General features: G+C 51.8%; 1 protein-coding gene across 1 annotated transcript in view; it reads left to right on the top strand.

Annotated features, from left to right (window-relative positions):
• LRP4 (LDL receptor related protein 4) overlaps positions 1-19,114 on the top strand; it is a 58,996-nt gene that overhangs the window by 339 nt on the left and 39,543 nt on the right. The window contains exons 2-12 of the mRNA XM_028477375.2: positions 12,491-12,637; positions 14,007-14,123; positions 14,585-14,698; positions 15,055-15,171; positions 15,511-15,639; positions 15,876-15,995; positions 16,398-16,523; positions 17,140-17,265; positions 17,455-17,589; positions 17,939-18,064; positions 18,384-18,614. Of these exons, the coding sequence (XP_028333176.1) occupies positions 12,491-12,637; positions 14,007-14,123; positions 14,585-14,698; positions 15,055-15,171; positions 15,511-15,639; positions 15,876-15,995; positions 16,398-16,523; positions 17,140-17,265; positions 17,455-17,589; positions 17,939-18,064; positions 18,384-18,614 (1,488 nt within the window). The remainder of the gene's footprint in view (positions 1-12,490; positions 12,638-14,006; positions 14,124-14,584; positions 14,699-15,054; positions 15,172-15,510; positions 15,640-15,875; positions 15,996-16,397; positions 16,524-17,139; positions 17,266-17,454; positions 17,590-17,938; positions 18,065-18,383; positions 18,615-19,114) is intronic.

The raw sequence follows: 19,114 nt of genomic DNA, 5'->3' as shown, positions 1-19,114 counted from the left end.
GGGGCCTGGGACCCCTCGCCCTCACTCCAAGCAGCAGCCCAGAGATTGTGTTCCGGGGAGGGGACCGGGAGCTCCCCCAACTCCTCCAGTCCGAGACGGGGCAGCGGTGGAGGAGCTCCCGGGGCTCGGGTCTGGGCCAAGCTGGGGGGAAGGTCCGAGGCGCTCGCTCGCCTTCCCTCGCTGCTCTTTGAAGAGCTGGGGTGCTTCCCTTTTCAAGTTTAGACAGGGTCTCTGTGTCCTTGGTGTGAATGAATGTGGGCGAAGAAAGGGAGGCGGGGAAGGATGGTCGCTAAACTATAAATTGTAAATAGCCCTCCTTTCGGGGGCTGGGGGTCTCGGGCGGATTGCGGAGAGGCTCCAGAGGAACCTGAATACTTGAGCTCTGGGGATTCCTCCACTCGAGGAACAGTTCCTCGGACTCCGGACCATGCTCCGGCCGAGGGTCCTTGGGCACTGCCTGCTCGCAGCATCTTCACTTAGTGGTGTTTTGGGTTCCCTCTCCTGGTTGTGACCAATCAGCTTCCTGCCCTGGATCCTTCCCGGAGGCGGGGGAGGAGGGAAAAGGGTTGGAAAAGGGGCAGAGGAGGGACATAGGGAAGAAACTGCTGGAAGGCTCCCGCAGATCCGCCCTGGCCGGGATAGCTGGGCGGGTATCGCCGAACCTCAGAGGGCAGCCTCCCGGCCCGCGCGGTGACCCTCGGGGAAGCTGGAGGGATGGCAGCAGGACTGCTGCTTCATCTCCTCCTTATTAATAACTTGTTTGGTGCCGGTACGCAACTGGTGTGTGTGATTAGGACTCCAATGGAATCTGTTTCTCCGCAGCCGGCTAGGACCGTGGGTGCACCCCGTGATTTAGCAGCTGCCTCTAGTTTGTGCCCAAAGATCAAAGAACTTTGAATCCCAACCATATTTCACCCACCGCTGTTCAGCCGGGGGAGATCCGAATCTCCCATTCTCCCCGCTGCCGGGATGAGGCGGTGGGGTTCAGAATAATGGGGTCTGTAGACCACGGCCTTGCGCCAATTCTTTAACGTAAAGGGAGCTCGTGTGGAAATAATGCAGATTTCGGAACTTGCCTGGCAGGGCGTGGAGATGCCTGAGCACTTGTTTTAAAGGTGTTTACCTCCCAAATCCAAAACAGAGTTCTCTTGTCTGGTATTTAAACTACCCGTGGGTTTTAAATGACTTTTTCCATGCCCACTCTAACCCGACCGAGCTCTTAAGTCTTCCTCTCGGAGTAGTAGCCTGGCCGACCCACGTTCCTCTTTGCACTGTGCTCTCCCCCTCCCGAGCTCTCTCCTAGAAGGTTATTTGCAGCCTCTCCGGCGTGTCGGGACAGCGGCCCTACTGGGGTAGGAATGTAGCTGCTCTTCCCACCGCATGGGCCCCTTAAAGGGACAGCTATGCTTTTTGGGGGCTTTCCCCCTTCGGGCTGCAGGGGAAGAGGATGGAACTTTCCTCTCGGCCCCCTGGAGGAAGTTTTGAAAAAGATCAAGGGAAATGGCACGGCACTGAAAAAAAAAAAAAAAGGGCTAAAACAGATACCAACAAAGCCAGGGAGGAGATTGTCGCCTTCTGCCCTAGGGAAAGGGGAGCTGGAAGGTTCTGGGCTGAGACTGGCCAAGAGGATTTTATCGCTCCAGAACTGTCAAAATTGCCTACACTACATCTGCATTGAGAACAGGGGTAGAAAATTGTGTATATTTTATGCTTCACAGAAGAAGGATGGGAGGGTTCTGGGTAACTATTGGGGTTCTTTTTAAGGACAAACTATTTAATGGAAACTTCTAAGCATGGGAGGCTTTCTGTGCATGTGAATAAGGACACTCCATGGCACCAAGATCTAAACTTCGCCTGGCCTGATACTGAGCCATCCTCAGAGGCTTGGAGGGGACAGATTCATGGTTCATCAACCAGTGAGACTGAGCAGTCGCTCAACCAAAAATATCACCGCAAGGATCCCGCACTATGTTCCAGGGGCTCAGGGAGAAGACAGTGTGTCATAGTAGATCAGTTAGGCAGATCTGACCTCCGCTAGGAATGAATTCAAGACAATAAGATATAAGGTGCTTATTTGGATGCTGCTAGCACTTGGGGCTTTTCCTAGAGCCTGTGGGATTGGCCTGAGCCTATATAATACTCCAACCTTAAAGATTTTGGAAGGGAACTTGATTGCTGGTAATAGCCCTGGGTATCTTCCTATTGAGGGTTGACGTGAGGCCTCAGACAATCCACTACCATTTGAAGAGTGGAAACCCTGTTTGTCTTGGAGATCTCTTCCAGGTAAGCTTTGGTAGATAGAGGGTTATTTCTGAGGATGAGTGCAAATGAGTGGAACTGAGACTGGTTTCTTTTCCATCTGGTGTTGTCATGGTGCTTGGTTGACCTTGTCCCTGATCTTACTGGACTTGTGAAAGGTGTTTGGCTTGTCACTGACTTTGGATTTCCTCCTCTGCCCCCTGTTGCATATCAGATAACATCTTTGGGACTGGCACATGGTATTAAGAATGACAGGTGCAAGGGAACTGAGTATGGCCATGTCTGATACAGAGCACGTTGGGCATGTCCATTTTCTGGGCCAGCAGAGAACACAGGAAATCACAGAGGACAGGATATTTTACAGGTCTTTCTCATTCTTTCTACGGATTGACTGCTAATCTTGATCCCTAAGAAGAAGGAAAATGGGAGAGACTGGCTATGTTGCTTCTCCTTTGAAGAGAAGATTGATCCTAGGGGCTTCCAAAATAGGAACAGAATTTTGGAGACTACTTTAAAAAGTAGTCTTGTCTTTTTTTGTGATTGGACACATCTCATAATTTCGAGACAGTTCCATGCCCATGGCCCACTAGGTCTGTTAGCCTGTTCCAGCCACAGTCTCTACATTCCTTGACGCAGTTTAGCCATGAGTTTTGTCACAGTTGCCTGGACATGGGGCATCTGGCCCCAGACTGTGTCTGGATTACCATCTCAACCAGCATTGGAAGACCTTTTCCCCTTCTCAGCCTGGTGGGATTCAATATCCCAGGAAAGACTTCATGCCGACTGGTTGGCTGGCAGAGCCAGGCTTTGGCCCTATAAATAGCTCTGATGAATGTCTGTACTTGCCTCTCTCCTTCCAGCTTGGAGCTGACAGGGTCAGTTCCTTCTCCCCAGCACACTCGGGAGCATTCCCTAAACTGGGCTCTGCACCCATTCATTTGTTCATTCATTCCCCAGACACATTTGTCAAGTGCTAATCTAATCACTGCATACATAGCTCTGTGATCAAGAAGCAGAGGCAGGCCTGGGTTTGAATCTTGGCTTCGCCACATCTTTGTGACCCTGTACAAAACACTTTATCACCCTGAACTTCGGGGTTCATATCTGTAAGTGGGAGGCAGGGGTGGAGTAGTAATAAATTATCATGTGAGGATATTATAAAAGTTAAATGAAATAATAGTATGTTCAAACCATTCAGCACAGAATCTGACAACTACTCTGTTACCATAGGTCTGGGTAAATGTTAGTTGTTTGTTAGCATGCTTGCAGAAGTGGATTAGAGACGGTTCTTGCCTTTGGACTACGGGAACCAGACAACCGTAGTTATACTACAGTGTCATGTGCTAAAATGGAGGCTCAGCCCTTCATTCATTTCAGCTGGTTTTTTGCTTTCTTTTTTTTTTTTTTTTTTTTTTTTTTTTAAAGATCTTGCCCTTTCTTTTCCCCCTTGAAAACCTAATGAAACCTAAGCATATTTTCCTCCTGTCCACACTTCAAAAAAGAGATCTATTAAGCGATACCATGAGTCTAGGGGGCCCACTCTGCCTTAGTTCTCCTGGGAGAGGGCCTGGGATGTGGGGCTTTCCTCTGAGAGCTTCCCTGTTAAAAGCCCTGTGGTCAGGGATGCAGCCAGGCATCTCACCCTAAGGTTGCTGTGACCCGGGGTGAGAGGTGCTGGCTGAGGTCTCTTATAGCTGGAACAGTTTAGAATTCCAAGCTCTCCCTCCCACTGGCCTGGGAAAGGAGTCAGGCCCCAGAGCTCATAAGATAGTAATTGCCCCAATTTGGGGGCCGGGCGTTGTGGAGCTGCCTTCGTGACTACTGTCTTCAATCAGGAATCCTGTCAGCGTGCAAGGATAATTGATTCAGGTCTCAAGCCCACGACTCGCTCCTCCCTCCCCCCCGCCCAGCCCCCAGCTCCTCCACCCCCAAGTTTGACCCCTGTTGTCTCTTTGTTTCTTCCATTTAAGTTGGTGCCAGAGATGTGATGGTTTTGGGGGCTCCGGAAAGTTGACCATAACCAAGAGCAGCCGTTCAAAAGAGCTGATTCTCTAGCTTTCCTGGCTGTCGTTTGACTCCATTTTCTGTTCTGCATTTTTGATTGAGCAAGAAGCAAACATCCTTGGTGCCCTTGGGCACCTCTTACGCCCTTCTGAACAAACTTTATTCTTTCTCGGCACGTAGGCATTCCCATCCTTGCTCACAGCTGAGTGGATTGCCTGCAAGCTTCCCTAATGCTCTGCTCCCCTGCCCATTCAGGTTAGAGTGAGAAGGGGAAGGGCGCTGCCTGAGCCCCAGCTGGGAAAAGCCTTGCCAGGGACTCGGGACTCGCTGCAAGCCCGGACATGGCCTACAGGAGCTCCCCCCTCACCTCTGTGCTGAGCCAGGGAGGATCGGAGTTGGCGAGCAAAGCCGGAAACAAAAGACTGGGAGCAAACCTCCCATCTGGCTGAGAGGCAGCACAAAGGTGCTGCTGCATAATTTATCACCGGAGGTTTTCTGGGGCCGGGAAGCTCCTGGCTCCAGGCAGCACCTTTTTGGAGGAGAGGTCCCCTCCCCCTGTCCCATCTGGGTGTAGGGCCAGGCAGGTACAGATTAGGGTGTTGGGAGAAACACCTGATTAGCACGCGAAATAAAGAAGCTTTGAGGTTGGAAGCACCTCCAGTGATCTCTCCTCGCTCAGCAGCTCCACTTCCTGCCTGGCCTGCAGGGCAGGGGTTGGGGGGGAAACGCTCCAAATGTTCCCTTCGTTGGCCCCAGCCTTGGGAACCCGACTGTCACCGTGGCATGGATGAGGACAAGAGATGGTTTCCCTGTTGGGGACTACAACCTCTGGAAACCAAATACAGATGCCAGGTTCTAATATCCATAAGCCTAGCAAATAAGAAAGGGGAGTTCCCTCGTTTTTCCACTCCTCTGCCACACTCACTGGCGGTTTAAACGAGAAATTTCAACCACAGTTTCAGAGAAGCAGTAAAAGTGAATGACTTTAAAATATACCTCCCCCAAATGAGAATTTCTGCTCCTCTGGGAGTGACCTCTGGTGACCATTTTTGCCCAACAAGCTGGGGACATGTGGTCTAAAGATTACAAATGTATTTCTGGGGCATTTAACATTTGTGAATCTTTTGCTGTATTGCTGGCACTCAAAGTGTTAGCGTGTTTTATCACATTTACTCCTCACCATATCCTTATAAGGTAGATTGTGTTAGATTCCTGTCTTACAGATGGGAAACTAAGGCTTAGGCCATTTGCTGTCACACAGCTAGTGAGTAACTGACCTAGGATTTGAACCCAGAGCCTAAGCTGTTAACTCTCTAAACCATACTGCCTCTTAGAATAGAATCTTTTGTATCTAAGCTATACCAGAATGTCTTGGTCGGGATTGTCTGTATTTTATCTTAGATTGCCCTCTCCTCTGTGTTTTCAGTCTTCATCTTCTCAGGGAATCCCAATGCATAAAGAATTAAAGCACCTTTCAGGTGCTTCTTGATGGAGTGAGGCTTAAAAAAGCTCCCAGAAGGTTTGTTGCTCCCTGAAGCCACATGTTACTCTGTGGACGTTGGGTTTTGAGATGTAAGGGGTGAGGAAAGCAGTACTTTGAGCAGCCCCTCAGAGAGCACAGCCACATTCAATCCCTGTTGGATTTGTGAAATCTGTTGACTAAGCTTCTAGGCAGGGTAAGAAGCCTTTATGGCGATGTAGCTACATTACTGGGTTGAGAGAGAGGACACAGATGAAGATGATGGGGTTAATAACAACAACAATAACGAAAATAATGGCTGCTTATGTATTATGTATAATAGCTAACTTTATATGTATTATTTCATTTAAACCTCCCAGCAACCTTATGAAATAGGTACTATTATTACCCCCAATTCACAAAAAAGGAAACTAATCCATTTCTAAATTGCTCTGCAATTTAGGTTCTAAATGCTCTTTTCTATATTTGCCTCCTAGGAATTGGTTGATGATAAATTAGGTAAGGATAAAGGATACCATGTACTTCAAGCTCCCCCAGAGAAGGGCAGTAAAGCAGGACTCTTGCCACAAGACTCTCTCCCACCTCTTCCTGTGGTCACTCATGCTACCAACTTAACCCATGGGAACAGCACTGCAGCTTGGCGCACAGTTGGATTTTTAGACATCTCAAGCCCTGAAATATTAGTGCTTAATCATGGGGTGGATGGATAAGACAGTCTGGGTGAGTCAAATTCTATAATAGCAATAGTAGGTGCTACCATTTATCAAGAGGTTAGTATATGCCAGGCATTATGCTAAGGGCTTTTCATGAATTAAGTAATTCAATTCTCATAACATCCATGGGAGGTAGGGGCTCTTATTATCCCAATTTTCCAGATGAAAAGCTAAGGTAAAAAGAGATTATACCTGGTCCGATGGCCAGGAATTAGCTTAGTTTTGTTTCCATGTTCTTAACACTGTGCTCTTCTGCCTCATAACGTTGGAAGCTGACCATTAAGGACTTCTTTTCTGTGTTTAAAAGTGGCAAGAGAAGGCTGACCTTGTTGGGACTAATAATCATGTGTCTTATGGTATCACTTTTGAGAGGGCCCACTAGGAGAAGACTTTATCAGATAGGTTTTCAAACCAGGTAAGGCTGGCCTTTAGGGATCTAGGGACAGAAATAAGGAGAGTCACGGCATGTCAGTATCACAGCTTGATAATACAGCCAGTGAAAGGAACTCTTGTTGGAGAAAGGAGTGAACTTAAGCTGGATAGAACTAGGAAGCCACCATAAAAAGAAGATTCCTGTTTTCTTGAGTATAGGGTAGGTAGGAAATAACCACTTTTATTGCTCATATCCTGGGCTTCTCTTTTCCTAGGACTCCCAACTGTCACAAGATTCTAATGGAATGTGTCATTCATTCATTTTACAAACTTATATTGATCATCACTACATACCAATCACTGAACTGTGCACTGAATACAAATACAAAGCTCTATATCATACAATTCCAGCCATCAAGAGGCTTCTGGTCTAGTAAGTGAACAATGGTCCCACAGTGAGCTAAATGCTACCGAAAGAGGAGACACCAAGGGCCTCTGGGGCACACAGCAGGGGCTTTCAATTCACCTGGGGCTTTGTGGGTGCAGGTGGGGCAGCATCAGGAAAGGGTTCATGTCCTGGCCTCCTTCTACCGCCAGCCATTTACCTTGTTTGGTATTGGTTCCAGTGTTTTCTGTGCAAGCTCTGTCCTCTCAAACAGTGGCTGTATAGCTACCCGAGTCTCTCCAGACTGCAGGTATCTCTTGGGTGAGACTAGATCCATTTCCATGTGGCTTTCGGCCGCCACCCCTTTCAGTTATGTCAGTCTTGTCTCGCTGCATGGGCTTCCCTTTCAGTGAGAGACGCTTACTGAGTAAGCTGCCCAAGGAGCTGAAATCAGTGGATTGGTCCCTTGATTGGCCTGGATGTAGTTCAAAGTCATTCCAAATAACTTATCCTCATTAAATAAGGTTTATATCTTCACCGTTGCTGCCAGTTGTTAGGAGAAGAGAAGAGAGCTTTGGTGTGTTATGAAAAAAAACATCCTTCACTTATATGAGTGATGATTCCTCCCTTTCCCATTGTAATCCCTTCCACGCTGGGGTAGCTGTCATATCCCAACACTCACAGAACACCCCTGAAGCCTTCTCATTTCTGGTGCAACTTGAAAAAGCTGCTCTGTAGCTGCGTATAGTCACTGTACACCTTGGGCCTCCAAGTGACAGGTGTGGTCCACCTTGAGCTGAGCTTTCTGTGGGGTGGTTGGGAGCAGTGCCTCTCTCTCTTTTTTTTTTTTTTTTTTTTTTTTGCCTGTGCCTTGTGACTTGCAGGATTTTGGTTCCCTGACCAGGCATCGAATCTGGGCCCTCGGCAGTGAGAGCACAGAGTCCTAACCGTTGGACAGCCAGGGAATTTCCAGCAGTGCCTCTCTAACTTGAGTGTGCATCATGGGGAAGCTTTATTGAAAGTCCAGATTCTGAGATCATATTAAGAGAAGAATATTGGTCTAAGGGTCCGAATGGGGCTGCCATCCTGGCTCTCCTACTCACCCCATGACCTTGGCCAAAGTAGGTGATCTTACCAATTAAATGGGTAGTAATGATTAAATGAGAACGCAAGTGTGTATGCAGAAGTAGCTTGCAAACTGTCAAGAAAAACTGCAAAACATAATCATTTGTTGTCTAAAGCCCTGCCCTTTTCTGGACCAACACAGTACCGAGGCACTCTTTCAAAGGACTAGGGTTCCATACTCTCCTTGCTTCACTACTTTACCTTAGGGCAAGGGAAATTGGTCTTTAGCCTCAGCAGTAGCCAGAAGGAGAGGTCACTGCTTGAGATCCATAAACTCACTGCACATTTGCCAATCCAGAATGCAGAAAGAAGGACCCCAAAATGCCAGTGTTATAAATCCCCTTTTTTGATCTCAGGGTATTGGAAATTCTCATAATAGCAATACCACTTATTAGGAGACAGTATTCATGAAGAGATTAAGAGCAGAGGATCTGGAATTGACCTGCCTGTGTGTGAATGCTAGCTCCAACCCTTAGTATCTGTGTGACCTGTCAACAGACTTCCCCTCCCTGTGTTTCAGTGTCCTCAACTGTAAGGTGGTGATAATAATAACAGTGCCACTTCCCAGGGTTGTTGAGAGCATTCAATGATGTGGCATAAGAAAAGCACTTAGACAAGTATTTGGAGGGCACATGGTAAGTACTCAGTAAATGATGGCTGTATTTTTATGAAGCTTTTGCTGTGTGCCAGCCCTGCGCTAAGCAGTCTACATGGATTATTTGACTTAATCTTTACAAATCCCTTTGCGGTAGAACTGTTGTTATTCCCATTTTATGGATGAGGAAACTGAGACTCAGAGGCATTAACTAACTTGCTCAAAGTTGTAGAGTTAGTGTAGAACCAGGACTTGAACTCCAGCCTCTCTGACTCAAGAATCTGTGTTCTCTCCCATATTACACTGTGTCTGGTAGCGTAAGCAGATGGGCGTTTCCCTGCTTTCCTTCCGAAGAAAGCAGTGAGAAAGTGGTCAGATGGCTGAGATTTTGGTTAACCTCCCAGGAAGGCCCTATGAGCACATTACCATGTATCCTAAAAGCTGGATAACTTCATGATCAGGGATAGTGAACACTTTGGGAGGAGGTCTTTTCCATGTTAAATTGCATTAGGTTGAAGGTTCCATGCCCTTTGAGGCCACGGTAGCTTGCAGTGTGGCTGGCAAATAGCTTTCAAGGCCAGAAACACAGCTGAGAGTGCTAACTGAACACTTCTTAAAATGAAGACCGCGTTTTGCCACCCGCAGTCATTTGTATCCTTTCTTCACTCACCATTCTTTTAGTTAAAAAGGGTTAAAAGCTGTCCTTTATGATCACAGCCAGGACTTGAGTGAAAAGGCAGAATTCCACCTCCCAGGATCCCAGAGGGGCAGCAGTTGTCCAGAAGAGCTGGGGTTTGGAGTATAATGTGTCTGTTTACTGTATGAACACCCAAGCCAAGAGTTTGCCTGTCGCCGGCTGCCTGACCTTCAGATGTTGCTCTGACATGCAGGAAGTCGTGACACTTCAGCAACTAACTTGATGCCCACTGGATGGAATGCTTTGTTCCTGAAGTCTGCAGGGGAAACTCAGGACTTCTGCTATCACTCAGCCAAAAGCGGGGCAGGGGGAGGCTAAAAAAAACCCTGAAGGCTCCTCTTTTACCTTCTGGATTCCTTTTGACTTGCATGCAGCCTAAAATGCTGCTGTCCTTGATCTCCTGATCCTGGTACTCAGGTTCTTAAAATCAAGGCCTTTCAGAAAAGGCTAGCCCCCTAACCCTCATGCCCGCACACTCCCAGCATGCATTTATGGAGCATCCTTGGTGTTCCTAGGCAGGAGGTTAGCCTCTTTCACATTTATCGTCATGTCCAACCCTTGTGGCTTTTTTTTACACACAAGGAAACAGGCTAAGGGGCTACGGGATTCGTATGAGGGGGCACAGCTGGTCAGTGGGACCCAGCTCTGTCCGCTCCAGGTCCAGTGCTTCCTCCTCCTCTCCCCCCAGTGCCCCCTCTTCCTCGCCATTCTTGTCACCCCCTTACCCTGATCTCCTCCTTGGTGTGGCCCCGCTCCCTGCTGTGCGTGGCTAGCAGCATTTCTCAACCTCCATTGACATTTTAGGCTGGATAACTTCTTTGTTGTGGGCGCCTGTCCTGTACATTGTAGGATATTAAGCAGCATCTGTGGCCTTTGTCCTCTAGATGCTGCCAGTACCACCAATCACAACCAAAAATGTCATCATGCATTGCCAAATGCCCCCCAGTCTTCAACTGAGGCCAGTCTTCAACGAAGGAGAAAAATCATCCCTCATTGGGATGATTTTTAGCTTTATTCTTAGCCTCATTCTTCCTCTTCACCATTCTTCCCCGAGACAGAGGTCAGCGTGTTGGTGGTGAGCCCCATGGCATGGAGTCCTCTGGAATACTTAGTCATTGCTCTTGCATCCCAGCCAGAGTTCCCTAAAGCAGTGCCTATAGCTGTGATGAGCTGGTCAAACTTACAAAAAGTTCCTCAGGCTCTGGTGCCCAGGGTCTGCGTGAAAAAAGCCCTCATCCCTTCTCAGTACTCTCAGAATAGGCCCAAGAGGATGGGGCTAGGTCTTCAGTGCTTCCCTGGGAAGAATCCTCTGTCCTGTACTTGCAGAGAGATCTGGAGAGACAGGAGTGCTGGGCTTGGAGTAGGGCCTTCCTATGAGGTATAGAGATGCTGCTCCTTTCAGATGGATTCCCGTGGCTTCTGCAGGAAATCCTGCATCTTTTCTAGGGCAGCTGATTCCCTTAGCATGTGGAGGTAGAGGGCAAGGCCTCACTTGAAGATTGGGTGAACGCTGTGGTCCTTCACTCCAGAAATGTACACTTTGCCTGTAGTTTCAGGGGTTCACAGATCCCAAAGGCTGGCCATCCCTCCCATCCATTTTAAGGTTAGGGACCCTTGCTTTATGCTTACACTTATCCTTGGGGTTGAAGTGGAGAGGGAGGGGTCTAGGGCTCCCCCTTTGCTTTTGGTGGGAGTAACAGTCCACCCTTTCATTCTGGGCCCTAAACCCTAAGCTGGCTCGAGTAATATAATGCAAGGTGAGGATGTAGTCAAGGAGATGAGCCGAGAGAGAAGCTGGGCCCTGTAAATAGGAAAGGAAGCGGGGTGGCCATTCGGGAGCTGACTCCTTCCCTGTTCCAGCCCAGCCTGAGGGCAGGGCCCAGCTGAGGGGAGGAAAGGGAGAAGAAAGCAAGCAGAGGAGATGAGCAAGGGAGAGGTGACCCCCTTCTTTCCCAGCTGCAGCAGCCCAGCGGGTTAGATGAATGCTGGGAGGGGGGAGAGTGACCCTGGCAGAACCCTTTGTTCCAGCTGAGGCTGAAGCGGGGGCACCGAGCCATTCACACGCCATCCCAGGGCATCCTGCTGGGCATGCTGGGGAGGGGGCACAGCAGCCGGTCATGGGACTTGGCCAGACAGATAGCTGGATGCTCAATAGGGAAGCCCAGCTGCGTGCTGCGGAGGCTGCGGGAGGGGCTGCTTCTGCCATCCTTCCTCCAGGCTGTGGCCAGTCCCACAGACCGGAGGGCCCTGACTGGTCCCAGTCGCTCTGCCCTGAGGCAGCCTCGTTTCCCGGTCCTGCTTCTCCTGGTCACCCTCCTTAAGGTGAGTTCTGACTCGGGGACTCACAGCAGCGGCTGCTGCTCCCTGCTCCCTCGTGTGATTTCTTATCCCTAAAGGGGCTCCAGCATTTTAATTCCACTCATTTCTTGTTCTCCCTGGCCAATGTCCTGGGCCTGGATAGAGGCAAAAGCATCCATAACTCCACCTAGTTTTGGAGGGAAGGATATGGAAACCTTTCTACATCGCCCATGCTGTCCCCGGCTCCCCTTCCTCAAGACCACCAGCCCTCTAGGTGGCATCATTTGTCCCTGGGCCTTTGGGGGTGTGTGCCCAAAAAAACTCTGCCATAGAGGGGATACTGGACTGTTTGTGAGCCCAAAGTCAGAGGGTATCTTCTTGACCATTTGTGCCTTGGAGGAGGGGGAAGGCACGATTACATGGTCCACACCTCCCTGCAGCATCACTGTGGCCTCCTGGGTGACGGTGCTCCTAGACTTGGCTCCTCTACCTTTGCCCCCCTGGAATGGGCTTTGGTTGGGTGGGAGCTGAGCCCTCACTCGTTCCTCTTCCGTCTGCCCAGGCCTAGCCAGCAGCCCCGAGTGTGCCTGTGGTCGGAGCCACTTCACGTGCGCAGTGAGTGCCCTCGGCGAGTGTACCTGCATCCCCGCCCAGTGGCAATGTGATGGAGACAACGACTGCGGGGACCACAGCGATGAGGACGGATGTAGTAAGAACCTGCCCACGGGACGCTGGGAAGTGGTAGAAGGTGTGAGGGAGCAGGGACAGTGTGCTGGCGTGTTCTGTGCATCCGCCGTGTCAGACTCAGAGTTCGACTCTCTCCAGGGTGACAGATATTAACAGATGGGTGGTTTCTTCACGATATATATGGCTTCAACCCTCCCGTATTTCCCATATTTCCATGCACGTATGGCCAATAAAACAAACTTTGAAACAAGTACAGCAGAAAACATTTGAAATTACAGGTGGTCTCTTTAATTAAATAGATCTCTCTGTATTTATGTGAATACGTGTATCTGTATTGCATATTTGTGCATTTTAAAATGTGCATACTGTACGTGGATGCCGAGTATTTCTGTGTTTCTTATGTTGGTATTCTGTGTAATCACACCTTTTCAAATAACATAAACTTTGTAAGAAATCACATATTCTCATTAAATCTCCCCTTTCCCCTAGTGTAGTAACATGCACAACAGGCTAGGGTATCCTGTCTTGGATATGTAGTATTATTACTCCTGAGCCAGTTACTTGTCTGGATTCAGGGGTGCAGTCTCCACCCTGCAGCACCCATGTCTGAGGGAGGCTAATTAGTCTCATAAGAGTGAAGCTACAACCTGGACCTTATTAACCCTAACCAGTTTAGCTAATTGTGATGATGGTAAATGGCTCACTTTCATGTAGCACTTTGGAGGTCTCAAAAGACCTCGCTGAGTCAATTATAATTATCCCCATCGTACGGTCAAAGAACCTGTAGCTCAGAGAGAGTTAACTGGCTTGTGTGATAAGTGATGAGTTCTCGAACTTGAAATTGAGCCCAGGTGTGTCAATCATCATTTAATAAGAGGAAATGGGGAAAAATACTTTTGTTTGTCTTTTCATGTTTTCCTTAACTGCTCTCCTAGTGGTTTTGAGCTCCTTGGGCTCTTCTGCCTTCTGAATCCCTGACCACCACTCCCTGAGAAAACTCTGGCTTCTTTTTTTTTGGTACGCGGGCCTCCCTCTGCTGCGGCCTCTCCGGTTGCGGAGCACAGGCTCCGGACGTGCAGGCTCAGCGGCCATGGCTCACGGGCCTAGCCGCTCCGCGGCATGTGGGATCCTCCCAGACCGGGGCGCGAACCCGGTTCCCCTGCATCGGCAGGCGGACGCGCAACCACTGCGCCACCAGGGAAGCCCAGAAACTCTGGCTTCTTAACTGCTGTTTCTGCTTGGTTCCCCATCAGCTGGGGGCAGGCGTAGGAGTCTGTGAGGAAGGACTGTAATTCAGACAGGGAGTTAGCAAAGGATTTCTGGCCCGGTTGAGCCTGCCTGAGTAAGTGCACCAGACTGACGCTCGTTTCCCTTCTTTTGCCGGGACTCAGTGCTCCCCACCTGCTCCCCTCTTGACTTTCACTGTGACAATGGCAAGTGCATCCGCCGCTCCTGGGTGTGCGACGGGGACAACGATTGTGAGGACGACTCGGACGAGCAGGACTGTCGTGAGTGCTGGCCGGGCTGGGCAGGTGCCATCAGGCTCTGCTGGGAAACAGTTTTCCATCAGAGAATGATGCCGCAGGGACTTCCCCGGCAGTCCAGAGGTAGATACATGGCCTTCCACTGCAGGGGGTACAGGTGCAATCCCTGGTCGGGGAGCTAAGATCCCCCATGCCTCGCGGCCAAAAAACCAAAACATAAAACAGAAGCAGTATTGTAACAAATTCAATAAAGACTTTAAAAAAAAAAAAAGAAAGAAAAAGAAAATGATGCCCCAGCCCGTGGTCTCTGGCTCTTGTCCTTCCACCTCTTCCCTTGGTCAGATAAGCCCCCGGAGACAGCCACCTGCTAGGCTCCCTTGGGAAGCATCAGAGCTGCTTGGCTGCTCTGCCCTGCAAGGCTTTCTGCCGGGCTCCCGGGCACTGGCCCCACTGCCTGTAGCAGCCTGACCGCTCTGTGCCCACAGCCCCGCGGGAGTGTGAGGAAGACGAGTTCCCCTGCCAGAACGGCTACTGCATCCGGAGCCTGTGGCACTGCGATGGTGACAACGACTGTGGTGACAACAGCGACGAGCAGTGTGGTGAGCGGTGCTCCGGGGAGGCAGGCGGGGTGGCTGGTGGACGGCATGGCCATGGGGGGAAAGGGCAGCAGGGGCGCTAGCACTGCCCGAACCTTGAACTGCCCAGGCGCCTGGAGCAGCTGGAGGAGAGCGGGAGGGGCAGAGCAGCCAGACGCCCCAGGAAGCACAGGATAGGAGCTCGAGGCCCAGTCTCTCCAGGGCTTCGGCTTTCCCCTCGGGAGTCTGCACCGAATCTGTGGTGTCTTGCAGGGCCCGGGTCGGACTCCCAGGGGCAGCGAGGATGGGAGTCAGGGAGGATTGCAGGAGGGTTGCCGGTGGGGCTCCTGCAGGACTGTTGTCCCGTTGCGTCCCCCCAGACATGCGCAAGTGCTCCGACAAGGAATTCCGCTGCAGTGATGGAAGCTGTATCGCTGAGCACTGGTACTGCGATGGTGACGCTGACTGCAAAGATGGCTCTGACGAGGAGAGCTGTCGTGAGTGGCCCCAGGACTCAGGCTCTTGGGCTGGGTTGGGGCAGGGAGCTCCATCCCACGGGCTGAGGGCCAGGCTGAGGAGTGCATGAACAGCGGGCGAGGAGGGTGGGTTCTTAAGAAGCGGCTCCTCCTGGGTTGAGCCAGGGAGGGAACAGGTTCCCCAGGTGGGAAGGGAGGTCTCCCTTTGGTCCACCAGAATATGGGCGTCTATAAGGGCCGTCCCAAATGAAACCTGGTTTCTTTGTCTGAGCATCTTGCTCCTTTGAGGCGTCAGGGCCCCTCTCCTCTGTCCAGGACTGGGTGTATTCATTCCCCTCCCCGCCCCTGCCCTCCTTCCAGCCTCGGCAGTGCCAGTGCCCCCCTGCAACCTGGAGGAGTTCCAGTGTGCCTACGGCCGCTGCATCCTCGACATCTACCACTGCGATGGCGATGATGACTGCGGAGACTGGTCAGACGAGTCTGACTGCTGTGAGTGCTCTGGCCCGCTGGGTGGGGGAGGGGAGGCCAGGCTGGGAGGAACTCCTGGGGTGGCAAGGCACAGGTGCCACCTGGGTCAGGAGCTCAGGGGACAAGCTTTTGGATTCCCTGGTCCCTACTGAGCAAAGATAGAAGAGCCTGGGTGCTGGGGCTGGGGCTTTCTGGTCTGCCATGGGACACTGGGTGCAGGGACTAGCTAGAGACAGAAGCCTGTCGTGTTTCCGCAGCCTCCCACCAGCCCTGCCGCTCTGGGGAGTTCATGTGTGACAGTGGCCTGTGCATAAACGCAGGCTGGCGCTGTGACGGCGACGCGGACTGTGATGACCAATCTGATGAGCGCAACTGCAGTGAGTGGGGGGCGGTGCCAAAGGTCTGGGCTGGAAGTAGAGAGAGGCCACCACCGGTAAAGCTTGAAGACAGTTAGGACAGGACCACCATGTACAGTCGTGTAGGTTGGGCATGGCCCAGAGGTGCTAGGTGCAAAGGATGCCAGTCCCACAGTAGACATATCTTCCATAATTCTATAGATTTATGTAGTCATCATGGCAGTTTTCCAGCAGATGGCAGTAAAGTGTCTTGAGGAAGAGGCACCTTTTTCCGGTTCCCACAGAGATGCCATATAGACCAGCTGTGACACTGGTGTCAAGAAGAGTGGCGTGGGTGCTGGCATAAAGCGCATTTTGGGGTGGCAGGGTGGTGCTTTGGGCTGAAGTGGGGCCCGGCTTTCATTAGACCTTTGCTTTGCCCAGCCACCTCGATATGTACAGCAGAACAGTTCCGCTGTCGGTCAGGCCGCTGTGTCCGTCTGTCCTGGCGTTGTGATGGGGAGGACGACTGTGCGGACAACAGCGATGAAGAGAACTGTGAGAACACAGGTAGAGTCTCCCAGGGGCACCCCAGGCCCGTTAACCCATAGGCGGGTTAGAGGATAGGGGTGGGAAGAGGGTGTTACTGCTGCTTTTCCAGTTGGGCCAAGGTGATGCTTCAGTCAGATCTTTCCCATGGCCTGGATTTTTCCTGCTCTCCTCAGTTACCAGCGTCAAATCCAGGTGCATCTGTTGACCTGCAGCCTCATGGCCTGGAACACAGTATCCGGGCTGGGAGTTTCAATGGCTTCTTACATTCTAACTCACACATGGCCGGTGCCTGGTGCTCTGGCCTCGTGAGCAGGGACTGCTCTCTGGCTGACAGCCCCCATGCCCCCTCCCCTAGCCACACCGGTGCCGGACACACGGGTGTGCTCTCTCATTCTGTCCCACACCCCTCACCATCCCACTGCGGTGTCCTGGGGAGAAAACACATGCAGACATTCAGCCAGCCCTGTCTGAGCTGTTTCCTGCCTTGGACCCCGACCCTCCCACCTTGAGTCTCATCTGTCTCCAGCTCACCCTAGAAAATGACAGGCTCCCATCCTTTTGCTGACCCAAGCCCTGCCCTGATGTGACCTGGGTCTCCCTCCCTCCCTCCCCATTTTCCTCCCTCCCCCTCCAGGAAGCCCCCACTGTGCCTCGGACCAGTTCCTGTGTTGGAATGGGCGCTGCATCGGGCAGAGGAAGCTGTGCAATGGGGTCAATGACTGTGGGGACAGCAGTGACGAAAGCCCGCAGCAGAGCTGCCGTGAGTGTCCCCCTGGGCGCGCCCACCCGTGGTTTGTGGCTGAGCCCCACCCATACGCTTCAAAGAGAAGCCTCCCCAGTGACTCTTGCAGCCTCAGGAGCTGTTCTTCGTGGTCCAGGTGGAATGCCAAGTTGGCTGTCTGGGGGAGGATTCTGGGCTCAACTCCCATCTCTGGCTTGGCTGGCACAGGGCCCCGGACGGGTGAGGAGAACTGCAATGTTAACAATGGTGGCTGCACCCAGAAGTGCCAGATGGTGCGGGGGGCAGTGCAGTGTACCTGCCACACAGGCTACCGGCTCATCGAGGACGGACACACGTGCCAGGGTGAGCTGGGGCCTGGGCGGGAGCGGGGCCAGGGAGCCGTGTTTCCGACGGGTCAGGCATTTGATGGGCGTAACCTCATATCATGATCACGATAGCCCTGGGAGGTAGGGATTGTTATTCCTCCCGTTTCAAAGGTGGGGGAACGGAAGCTCAGAGAGGTGAGTTAGCAGAGTTGGGATTCCAGCCCAGCTCGGAGTGAACTCGAAGCCCTTGACCACCTGTTATATAGTCTTCCCACTAGGCCTGGAAAGTAGATGGGTATGTGGGCAGGGAAGCGGCTCATCAGCTGGGCAGTTGGAGTGGGAGGATGGCAGAACAGAGATCTCCTGACCACCTTCTGTCCTCACAGATGTGAATGAATGTGCCGAGGAGGGGTACTGTAGCCAGGGCTGCACCAACAGCGAGGGGGCTTTCCAGTGCTGGTGCGAAGCAGGCTACGAACTCCGGCCTGATCGGCGCAGCTGCAAGGCTCTGGGTAAGGGGTGTTGGCATTTGGCTGGGTGGGCAGAGGACTGAGCCTGGCAGCCAGGTGCTCCGGTGCTTGGAGATTTGCCGAGAGTTAGCTGTTTCCATCGCAGTAAAATGGAGCTATGAATTGCATCCCGAGCCCCAAGCAAAACCCCGCTGGGGTGGCATGTGTACTTTGCAGGCTCCCACCCTTCTAGCACTGATGCTAACAGCTTGGGACGTGCCCTAGCGGGCTAGGGGCCCCCTGGAGCTGGGGGTGCACGCTGATGGTTGCCAGGGGCAGCTCTGGAGCCCGGCGGGGGCCCCATTTCTATGCCACGTCCCAGGGCCGGAGCCTGTGCTACTGTTCGCCAACCGCATCGACATCCGGCAGGTGCTGCCGCACCGCTCTGAGTACACACTGCTGCTCAACAACCTGGAGAACGCCATCGCCCTCGACTTCCACCACCGGCGTGAGCTGGTCTTCTGGTCCGATGTCACCCTGGACCGGATCCTCCGCGCCAACCTCAATGGCAGCAATGTGGAAGAGGTTGTGTCTACAGGGCTCGAGAGCCCAGGTAGGGAACGAGGCCCCATGGGGAGGGGCAGGGCCACACCACATGCAGAGCCATCGAGGAAGGAACAGGCGAGTGGCTACAAACCTTAGGCAGCGGAACATCTTCTTCTAGCAGTGAAATCTTGGATGGAACTCTAATATGGAAAACATTCGTTAGTCTACATTCATTTTATAGGTTCAGGTTTATAACATTTGCTGGTTGTAAAGCAAACATGAGCTCAATCAGCGAGAGTAAAGAGACCGTTTTGATGAATGTAACCATCTGAAATCAGAGATTTGTGGCTGACCGTTACAATTCTCTATCGGTCTTGCATACAATTAAATTCTGACTTTTGGGGCTTCCCTAGTGGCGCAGCGGTTGCGCGTCCGCCTGCCGATGCAGGGGAACCGGGTTCGCGCCCCGGTCTGGGAGGATCCCACATGCCGCGGAGCAGCTGGGCCCGTGAGCCATGGCCGCTGAGCCTGCGCGTCCGGAGCCTGTGCTCCGCAACGGGAGAGGCC

Source organism: Physeter macrocephalus, chromosome 16, assembly GCF_002837175.3.
Source record: "Physeter macrocephalus isolate SW-GA chromosome 16, ASM283717v5, whole genome shotgun sequence".
Lineage (NCBI taxonomy): Eukaryota > Metazoa > Chordata > Mammalia > Artiodactyla > Physeteridae > Physeter > Physeter macrocephalus.
The sequence above is the reverse complement of the archived record's forward strand: the minus strand, read 5'-3'. Positions and strand labels throughout refer to the sequence as shown.